The 11298-nt window shown below is 49.1% G+C and overlaps 1 protein-coding gene across 1 annotated transcript; it reads left to right on the top strand.

The window, feature by feature from the left end:
- Positions 1–8456: 8456 nt before the first annotated feature.
- LOC119306119 (RING-H2 finger protein ATL8-like) lies at positions 8457–9375 on the top strand. The gene has a single exon (XM_037582440.1). It carries the CDS (start codon positions 8546–8548, stop codon positions 9146–9148), a length of 603 nt encoding a protein of 200 aa, XP_037438337.1. The 5' UTR covers positions 8457–8545; the 3' UTR covers positions 9149–9375.
- Positions 9376–11298: the final 1923 nt, after the last annotated feature.

Genomic DNA, 11298 nt, shown 5'->3' on the forward strand with positions numbered 1-11298 from the left:
AGCTTCGTGATGAACTATAACATAATAGGGATAGATATGATGATCCTTGAGCTATTCACGATGTTCGACACCGCGAAAGTAGAAATCAACTAGGAGCATCAATTGTTGATGGTTAGTAAAACCACTAGTTTCAAGAAGGGCAAGGGCAAGAAGGGTACTTCATGAAACGGCAAAACAGTTGCTGCTCTAGTGAAAACCCAGGTTGAACCCAAATCCAAGACTAAGTGCTTTTGTAATGAGAGGAACGGACACTAAAGCAGAACCACCCTAGATACTTGGTAGATAAGAAGGCAGGCAAGGTTGACGAAAGTATATTGGATATACATCATATTAATGTGTACTCTACTAGTACTCCTAGTAGCACCATGGTAATAGATACCGGTTCGGTTGGTAAGTGTTAGTAACTCGAAATAAAAGGCTACGGAATAAACGGAGACTAGCTAAAGGTGAGATAACGATGTGTGTTGGAAGTTTTTCCAAGGTTGATGTGATCAAGCATCGCATGCTCCCTCTACCATCGAGATTGGTGTTAAACCTAAATAATTGTTATTTCGTGTTTGCGTTGAGCATAGACATGATTGGATTATGTCTATCGCAATACGGTTATTCATTTAAGGAGAATAATGGTTACTATATTTATTTGAATAATACCTTCAATGGTCTTGCACCTAAAAGAATGGTTTATTGAATCTCGATCGTAGTGATACACATGTTCATGCCAAAAGATATAAGATAGTAATGATAGTACCACCTACTTGTGGCATTGCCATTTGAGTCATATTGGTATAAAACGCATGAAGAAGCTCCATGTTGATGGATCTTTGGACTCACTCGTTTTTGAAAAGATTGAGACATGCGAACCATGTCTATTGGTATATACGCATGAAGAAACTCCATGCAGATGGATCGTTTGGACTCACTTGATTTTGAATCACTTGAGACATGCAAATCATACCACATGGGCAAGATGACTGAAAAGCCTCGTTTTCAGTAAGATGGAACAAGAAAGCAACTTGTTGGAAGTAATACATTTTGATGTGTGCAGTCCAATGAGTGCTGAGGCACGCAGTGGATATTGTTATGTTCTTACTTCACAGATGATTTGAGTAGATGCTGAGTATATTTACTTGATGAAACACAAGTCTGAATTATTGAAAGGTTCAAGTAATTTCAGAGTGAAGTTGAAGATCTTCGTGACAAGAGGATAAAATGTCTATGATATGATCATAGACATGAATATCTGAGTTGCGATTTTGGTACACAATTGAGACATTGTGGAAATTGTTTCACAACTAACACCGCCTAGAACACCATAGTGTGATGGTGTGTCCGAACATCATAGCTGCACCCTATTGGATATGGTGCATACCATGATGTCTCTTATTGAATTACCACTATCGTTCATGGGTTAGGCATTAGAGATAATCGCATTCACTTTAAATAGGGCACCACGTAATTCCGCTGAGATGACACCGTATGAACTATGGTTTAGAGAAACCTAAGCTGTCGTTTCTTGAAAGTTTGGGGCTGCGACGCTTATGTGAAAAGTTTCATCCTGATAAGCTCGAACCCAAAGCGAATAAACACATCTTCATAGGACACCCAAAACAGTTGGGTATACCTCCTATCTCAGATTCGGAAGCAAAAGTAATTGTTTCTAGAAACGGGTCATTTCTCGAGGAAAAGTTTCTCTTGAAAGAATTGAGTGGGAGGATGGTGGAGACTTGATGAGGTTAATGAACCATCACTTCAACCAGTGTGTAGCAAGGCATAGGAAGTTGTTCATGTGGCACCTACACCAATTGAAGTGGAAGCTGATGATAGTGATCATGATGCTTCGGATCAAGTCACTACCGAACCTCGTAGGGTGACAAGGATGCATACTACTTCAGAATGGTACAGTAATCATGTCTTGAAGGTCATGTTGCTAGACAACAATGAACCTACGAGCTATGGAGAAGCGATGGTGGGCCCGGATTCCGACAAATGGCTCGAGGCCATAAAATCCGAGAGAGGATCCATGTACGAAAACAAAGTATAGACTTTGGAAGAACTATTTGATGGTCGTAAGGCTGTTGGGTACAGATGGATTTTAAAAGTAAGACGGACAATGATGGTAAGTATCACCATTAAGAAAGCTCGACTTGTTGTTAAAATGTTTTCTGACAAGTTCAAGGAGTTGACTACGATGAGACTTTCTCACTCATAGCGATGCTAAGAGTCTGTTGGAATTATATTAGCAATTACTACATGATTTATGAAATCTTGTAGATAGGATGTCAAAACATTGTTTCCTCGACGATATTCTTGAGGAAATGTTGTATGTGATACAACCAGAAGGTTTTGTCAAACCTGAAAGATGCTAACAAGTGTGCAAAGCTCCAGCAATCCTTCTAAGGACTGGAGTAAGCATCTCGAAGTTGAAATATACGCTTTGACGAGATGATCAAAGATTTTGGGTTTATACAAAGTTTATGAGAAACTTGTATTTCCAAAGAAATGAGTGGGAGCACTATAGCATTTCTGATGAGTATATGTTGTTGACATATTGTTGATCGGAAATGATGTAGAATTTCTGGAAAGCATATAGGGTTATTTGAAAAGTGTTTTTCAATGGAAAACCTGGATTAAGCTACTTGAACATTGAGCATCAAGATCTATAAGGATAGATCAAAACGCTTAATAGTACTTTCAAATGAATACATACCGTGACAAGATTTTGAAGGAGTTCAAAATAGATCAGAAAAGAAGGAGTTCTTGGCTGTGTTATACGGTGTGAATATTGAGTAAGACTCAAGACATGACCATGGCAGAAGAGAGATAAAGGACGAAGGTCGTCCCCTATGCTTCAGACGTAGGCTCTATAGTATGCTATGCTGTGTACCGCACCTGAAGTGTGCCTTGCCATGAGTCAGTCAAGGGGTACAAGAGTGATCCAGGAATGGATCACAGGACAGCGGTCAAACTTATCCTTAGTAGCTAGTGGACTAAGGAATTTTCTCGATTATGGAGATGGTAAAAGAGTTCGTCGTGAAGGGTTACGCCGACGCAAACTTTGACACTATTCGGATTATTCTGAGTAGTAAACCGGATTCGTATAGTAGAACAGTTATTTGGAATAGCTCCAAATAGAACGTGGTAGCTGCATCTAGGATATGACATAGAGATTTGCAAAGCACACACGGATATGAAAGGTTCAGATCCGTTGACTAATAACCTCTCTCACAAGCAAGATATAATCAAACCCCATGGGTGTTGATTCATTACAATCACATAGTGATGTGAACTAGATTATTGACTCTAGTGCAAGTGGGAGACTGTTGGAAATATGCCCTAGAGGAAATAATAAAATGGTTATTATTATATTTCCTTGTTCATGATAATTGTCTATTATTCATGCTATAATTGTATTGACCGGAAACTGCAATACATGTGTGAATACATAGACCACAACATGTCTCTAGTGAGCCTCTAGTTGACTAGCTCGTTGATCAACATATGGTCATGGTTTCCTGACCATGGACATTGGATGTCATTGATAACGGGATCATATCATTAGGAGAATGATGTGATGGACAAGACCCAATCCTAAGCCTAGCACAAGATCGTGTACTTCGTATGCTAAAGATTTTCTAAATGTCAAGTATTTTTTCCTTAGACCATGAGATTGTGCAACTCCCGGATACCGTAGGAATGCTTTGGGTGTGCCAAACGTCACAACGTAACTGAGTGGCTATAAAGGTGCACTACGAGTATCTCCGAAAGTGTCTGTTGGGTTGGCACACGAATCGAGACTGGGATTTGTCACTCCGTGTGACGGAGAGGTATCTCTGGGCCCACTAGGTAGGACATCATCATAATGTGCATAATGTGATCAAGGAGTTGATCACGGGATGATGTGTTACGGAACGAGTAAAGAGACTTGCCGGTAACGAGATTGAACAAGGTATCGGGATACCGACGATCGAATCTCGGGCAAGTACTATACTGGTAGACAAAGGGAATTGTATATGGGATTGATTGAATCCTTGACATCGTGGTTCATCCGATGAGATCATCGTGGAACATGTGGGAGCCAACATGGGTATCCAAATCCCACTGTTGGTTATTGGCCGAAGAGTTGTCTCGGTCATGTCTGCATGGTTCCTGAACCCGTAGGGTCTACACACTTAAGGTTAGATGACGCTAGGGTTATAGGAAATAGATATGCGTGGTTACCGAATGTTGTTCGGAGGCCCGGATGAGATCCCGGACGTCACGAGCAGTTTCGGAATGGTCCGGAGGTAAAGATTTATATATGGGAAGTCATGTTTTGGTCACCGGAAAGGTTTCGGGTGCTATCGGTAACGTACCGGGACCACCGGGAGGGTCCCGGGGGTCCACCAGATGGGGCCACCGACCCCAGAGGGCTGCGTAGGCCAAGTGTGGGAGGGGACCAGCCCCAGGTGGGCTAGTGCGCCCCCCACCAAGGCCCAAGGCGCAGGGAGAGTGGGAGGAGGCAAAACCCTAGGTCCAGATGGGCCTTAAGGCCCACCCTAGGGCGCCCCCCTCTCTTCCCCCCCTTTGCCGCACCCTAGATGGGTTTTGGGGGCTGCCGCCACCCCTAGGGAGGGAACCCTAAATGGGGGCGCAGCCCTTCCCCTTCCACTATATATACTTGAGGTATTGGGGGCTGCAAAACACATGAGATGAACTCTCCCAAGGCGCAGCCCTACCTCTCTCCCTCCTCGTCTCTCGTAGTGCTTGGCGAAGCCCTGATGGAGTGCCACGCTCCTCCATCACCACCACGCTGTTGTGCTACTGCTGGACGGAGTCTTCCCCAACCTCTCCCTCTCTCCTTGCTGGATCAAGGCACGGGAGACGTCATCGGGCTGCACGTGTGTTGAACGCGGAGGTGCCGTCCATTCGGCACTATGATCTTCGGTGATTTGGATCACGACGAGTACGACTCCCTCAATCCCGTTCTCTTGAACGCTTTCGCTCGCGATCTACAAGGGTATGTAGATGCACTCCTCTCTCTCGTTGCTAGTCTCTCCATAGATAGATCTTGGTGACTCGTAGGAAAATTTTAAATTTCTGCTACGTTCTCCAACAGGGGGTAGGGTTTATAGTAGTGGTATAATTTTGTGAGGGGTCTAGTAGGCACTGCGTTTTACAAATCGGCTTATCGTCTCGTTTTCACGTACGCATTGCTTTGTAGCAGCATTTGACCACCCAGCGATGCAAGTGCAACGCCGGACGGGGCACCAACTTTCCCTCAGAATCGATTCGAGTGTTCCTTGGCCTCTCGCGCCCCGTACCCCCAAGTACTATATATTTCTGCTCCGGCCACCGCCGGCGGGATCAATCCACGTCGATCCGTGGGTAAATTAAAGAGCAAATCTTTCCTGCTAACCATTCAGCAGGAACAAATTACGCTAATCATGTGGGTGTTTGACCATGGAAGGGTTAGATATACAAATCTTATCCTGCGCGCGCCCTGGGTGAGGTATGGAAAAAAATTATATGAGACCAAATTACGCGCCCCGATCAATCCACGTCGATCCGCGGGTTAATTAGAGAGCAAATCTTTCCTCGCTAACTTGTCAGCAGGACCAAATTACGGTAATCGTGTGGACGTTTGACCATGGAAGGGATAGATATACAAACTTATCCTGCGCCCTGGGTGGGTGGGGTGTGGTGCTCGATCGAGTAGACAATTCTCTTTTTACGCTTTGCTTTGCTAATTTGCCATCCTTTCGACCCCGTTGGTTAGTTCTAACCACACATGATTGCCGATTGACATCTATAGATAACAAGTGGGGAAAAGGGGTTTAAACACAGAAAACGTGATCGGTGATCCAGTTAAAGGGCAAAGGTGGCAGCTGGGGGAAGGTGTCCCAACTCGCGCGGAGTGGCCGTAAGGGCCGCCGTCCCCAACTCCAGCGGTCGGCGTCCGTCCATGCATGGCGTCGGGATGGGGCCGCCACTAACTAGGGCATGACCACTTGTTTCGGTCGTGAGTGGCGGTTTTAGGCCAACTCTACCGCACGATCTCAAACGGATGTCCGTTTTGTTCGGATTCTATCCGTATGGGTAGGGGATGGGGTCGTGTCCGGATAGTTTCTGGGATGCGGTGACCGTGTGCCCAGCGCGGACGCATCCCGGCCGTATCTTGTCCGCATGCACTTTTCTTTGCAAGTCCTTAAATATTTTTTTATCATTCATTTTTGATACATGACAACACATCATCACATTTTGACTAGTGATACAAGGCCAAAGAAAACAAGAATAACAGGAATACATTTGAGAAGATACCCAACTTCCATAACTGCTCCCTTGAGTTGGGTTAGGGCCTTCTCGATGCACTCATTGTTGATTTGTGGAGGAAGCTCGACGTTGCATCCTCCTTTCTTCTTCAAGCCAGAAGTCGACGTTGCTTCCTCACACGTTGTATCGTGCCTAGCCTCTAATCTAGAAACAAGTGCACTTGTTTCATCTACAGCCTTTAGGCTAGCTAAAAGTGCACGAACATATACTAGATTTTGCTGTATCAATATATCGATGTACTCTTCTTCCCAATACCAAAACTTGCATCCATTCTACACAATAAAATTTAAAGTTAGCACAACTAATCTAATCCGAAAGCACAAACCGAAGCTAAAAAAAGCACGTACCCCATCGTTTAAGCATTTGATGAACACCCATCCGGGATGCTTCGGCGTTGTAGACACGCGACACACGATCATCCTTGGACAGTGGTCGCACTTGATGAGGGGCAACGGTGCGTCGACGAGCTTTTGGGCAAGCACCGAGCCCGGCCGGCCGTCATTCGTGTATCTGCCGGCGGGCCATCGTCGGTGCAGATCTGAGTGGCTAAAGGACGAGCCACTGCCTGCATGTGGCATTGCGTGCCAGGGCCTTCCGGCGAGGTGCCCGGCCAGTCCATGGCGCGACCCGGCCTCCCACAGCCGGGCGAGCTCAAGACCGACCGGATCCGCCCCGAATCCGGCCGGCGGATGCGCAAACCAGGTGGCCGTGGTTGGGTAGCTCGGCGGCGACGAGGGGAAGGGGCTGGGTGAGCGCGCGTCCGTGTTGCATGGCCGCAATGGCAGCGGCGGCGGCAGCGGGCGGCGAGTGGAGAAGAGTGGAGTGGATGCGGCCGGAGGGAGGGAGGGTGGCGGATAGAAAAAGGCCCGCCCTATGCCACCGACGGGCGGGCCAGGGGAGGGCCAGGAAAGGACACGCGCAAACGGCCGGCGTGTCCACGTGGTGTCCGTTTCAACCCAAAAACGGCGCAAAATTGGGCCGCGAATGGGTCGAAAGCGGACACAAAACGGACAAAAGTCTGTTTGCTCCCGCGCGCTGGGCCGCCCGATTTGTCCGTTTTACCTCAAACGGACGGGTCCGGATAGGATAGAGTCGTGCGGTAGAGTTGGCCTTATGCCAGGGCCGGAGAGGAGCGGAGCACGTGTTGCCGGGCAATTTGCGCCGTGCCGTGTGCTACGCACGCACGCACGCCGGCCAATCCTCCCCGTCAACAGTGGGCTCTTTGATTTGGTTTCCGGTGGACATGGCATGGCCTGTATTCACCAACCAAGTCGCAAAGAAGCACAAGCATGCATGCATTGAACCAAGACGATTTCTCTATGTGAACACCGTGGACTATAGGACGCGTTAGATCAGGTGACCAAGTGTATGTTGGTCCTTGGGATCGATCACAGGCTACTCCTGGCAGGCGGGCATGTGCATGCGTACGGCGCCTATGTTATCCGGATCCACTTTTGATTTGGTTTGGCTTACACACGTACCTGACGTGGCGGACCACCCTACACATGGGTCTGCTGACTCTGGTCGGTCTCACATTGATCCTGCTCTAAGGTACGTGGTCGCCACGGGTGATGCTACTTTTCTTCTTACTCCAATTGTCCCTTCGATCATCGGCGTTTCGTTTGTCTTCTGCTCCGGCCTTTGGCCGTGGAATCTCTCTCACATATGGCCTTTGCCCCTCTTTCAGACGACATCATATTCTCATTTCCACATCCGATAGATCGGTTCACTACACTTAAGATGCATGGCTGTCGCATGCACTGTGACTACTGACTAGGAGCAAAGTGATAGTAACATTGTAATGTCTGCATCTCCGCTTGAAGTTGCACCATTATTGATTATACAAATAATACTGTAAGAAAAGAAAGACTAGAAGTGGCATAGGTTTATTAGTCCAGACCGACCGGTCGCACCTAATTTGGAAGGTGACATGTGCCCAGTTGTAGCAAAAAAAGAGCCAGAGAATGAAAAAGGCAGACAGAATGGGGCTTGCAATGAAAACATGCCACAAGAAAGTGATAGTCCCACTAAGCATGAGCTTCATTATGAATCATATCCCTCCACCTAAGCCACTTGGAGCATGAGCCAATCCCAGACCCTATAAAAACTCAGCACCCAGTACCCAACACTTCCCTCCTCCAGTCCAGTCCTCCTCCCTCCCTAGTACCCACTCCACACAGAGACCTCCCCGCTCTCATCTCATCCTGTCTCACACAGAAGAGAAGGAACGAGAAAAATGCCGCGCCACCTGCTGCAGCAGTCCGTCGACCACCTCGCCGCGCTGGCCGCGCCTCCGGCGGCCGCCATGGCGCGCGGCGGGACGAGCGTGCACACGGAGACGCTGCTCATCCTGGCGGCGGTGCTCTGCTTCCTGCTCTGCGTGGTCGGGCTGGCCATGGTCGCGCGCTGCTCCCGCCTGTGCAACCCCTCCGCTTTCTCGGTTGACGCGCCGGGGGCAGTCGCGGCGCCGGGCAAGGGGATCAAGAAGAAGGCGCTACAAGCGCTGCCAACCGTGTCCTGGCGGCCAGAGCAGAGCAAGGAGGTAGACGACGAGGAGGGGGAGCGGCCGGAGTGCGTCATCTGCCTGGCGGAGTTCGCGCGCGGCGACGAGGTGCGCGTGCTCCCGACGTGCGGCCACGGCTTCCACGCCGCCTGCGTCGACGTCTGGCTACTGTCCAACTCCACCTGCCCCTCCTGCCGGCGCGCTCTCGTCGTCGCGGCCGCCCAATCGCCGGCAGCCACCGAGTCTCCCACTCCTCAAACGTGCTGTGAGCGCGCCGACGCCGTCGCGGCTGCGCAGGCCACGGTCGCCGGCCGCTGTCGTTCGTCGGCACAGTAGCCAGCCCACCTCTCACGTTTGCTAGTACTCCAGTAAGCTCGCAACGTAAATATACGACATATGCATGTATATATGGTCGCTCACGTACATACGTACTACAAAGTGCAAACTGTACAGCGTGCGAGGATGCATCACTTGGCTGTAACATTTCGTGGATGTGTAAATACTTGTACATCACCTTCTTCAGTTAATTTAGAGGTTTTTTACGGTCTAACAAATGCCGGTTAAAGGTACGTTTGTGTTGTTGCACATACAGTATAAAACGCACATACAGCATCTACTCTTTAGCTAGAAAAATATCATCGTCCGTCGTCACCAAGATGCATGCATGTCGATCCATCGCTTTGGCGCAAGAGGGGTGGGTAAAGCAAAGCGTGGTCAAGTGGAGGGGGGCGTCGATCACGGCGGCGGCGCGGCGGTCGTGCTCATCCCCGTCGTGTCCCGTCGCGTCGCGTGGTAGCCAGCTACCGGCAAAGGTGGTGGCGCCGGGCGCGCGGGACTTTTTTCTTCTTTTTTTGCGGGGAACGCGGGATTTTTTTGGCCGCGATGTGATGTGACGCGATGCGTACAATAGGTACGCCGGGCTGCACGGACGCGTGTGCGTACGGACGGAGGACCATCGCAATGAATGAGCGCTCTCATACGATTCATGGTTACTCGTCGACGGTCGACCGGTCTGTGTCCTGCGGTCCTGCCCAACCACCCATTCTCATTGAGCTGTGCTATACACACGATAAAATTTAGACGACCCATGCACGATAAAGTAAATCCAGCCGGACATGCGTGCATACATCGAGACATCTGCCGCTGGATTTCCATGTCGTGCATACATCGGCCACAAGGATCGTGCATGAATCAGTTTCGGTGTTCAAATGCTACTACAAAGCAACGCGTGCGTGAAAAGGAGATGATAAGCCGATTGGTAAACGATACCCACACGATTTGAGAACGATGTAGAAGATCACACCATCAAATGCACATCAGCAGCACTGATACACCGTAGGATACGAGTGTCGGCTGCATGTCATCTCTGCAGTTTCGGCTGCACAACAGTTTCGTTTGTAAAGCACAGTGCCTACAAGACGGGCTTTGCTAGACCTACGAAAATTTTGGTACGGAAGTTACGTAAAGAGTGATGTGGGCTGGTTTGATTGGAATTCACCAGGCCCCACCCTGAAAATAAGGGGGGAGATTAGTGGGATGAGGGAAGGAGACTTCCTTTTCGTAACTAATTTACGTAGTTAGTTCGTATTTTTGCTACTAGACACATCGCAAAATTGTACTACTACTATAAACCCTACCTCCCTCCCGTTGTCAACACCCGCCTGATTGGTGGCTCCTCGCTCGCCGCCGCAATCCGTCGTAATCGAAGAAGGCCGTAATCGCAGCTCGATCCACCAGCTCTTCCAGCGATCGACGTTGATTGATGCCGCCGGCCAGCCCAAAGTAGAAATGGTGTACTCGAGATTGGTGCGGAGCGCGATTTGACGGGGAGATTAAGAGCAACTTCAACGCAGCGATCCAAACCGACGGTCATTTTGCCTACGTTTTGTCTGTTTGGGTCAGTATAGCGGATGAATTGGCCACTTTTTCGTTCGGGTTACTCAGTGCGCCCAATGGTAGCCGACCATTTTTGACATGCCCGTCTCGACATATCGTTAAACACGTAGTAGCCAGTGGAGCTAGCAGCGGCTGGGCGTCGGCAACATTTCGTCTGGTTAGCCAATGCGCCGGCAGGGAGGAGCGGCAGAGAGAACCGAAGGCGGGATGTGGTGCGTGGATGGGTGGGCCAACGGAGAGAGAAAAGCAAGAGAGAGAAGTGGGTCTACGGCAGGTAGATCATGCCTCGCATGTGGCAGATAGAGACAGACAAAGAGGACACAAAAAATATCTGCTTTGTTTTCGGCTTCAACAAGAATGTGACCCAAATTTACACCAAAAATGAGTCCGTGCGGACAGAAAACAAACAGTAAATGAGAATGAGCAACTCCAATGGGCCGACCCAAACGGACGACGCTTTTGTCCGTTTGGGTCGGCCGCCCGTCCGGCGTCCGCCCTTTTTTAGATTTGGGTCGGTAGCGCGCCGAACGCGTCGATCCATTCCATGACCGCGCGCGCTTTAGATCATGCCAGCGGCCATGTTATCACCC

The sequence above is a fragment of the Triticum dicoccoides genome, chromosome 5B, assembly GCF_002162155.2.
Source record: "Triticum dicoccoides isolate Atlit2015 ecotype Zavitan chromosome 5B, WEW_v2.0, whole genome shotgun sequence".
In the NCBI taxonomy this organism is placed as follows: Eukaryota; Viridiplantae; Streptophyta; class Magnoliopsida; order Poales; family Poaceae; genus Triticum; species Triticum dicoccoides.

Bases quoted from the DNA above. Each gene is read 5' to 3' on its own strand.
- LOC119306119 (XM_037582440.1), top strand. From the start codon at position 8,546: ATGCCGCGCCACCTGCTGCAGCAGTCCGTCGACCACCTCGCCGCGCTG.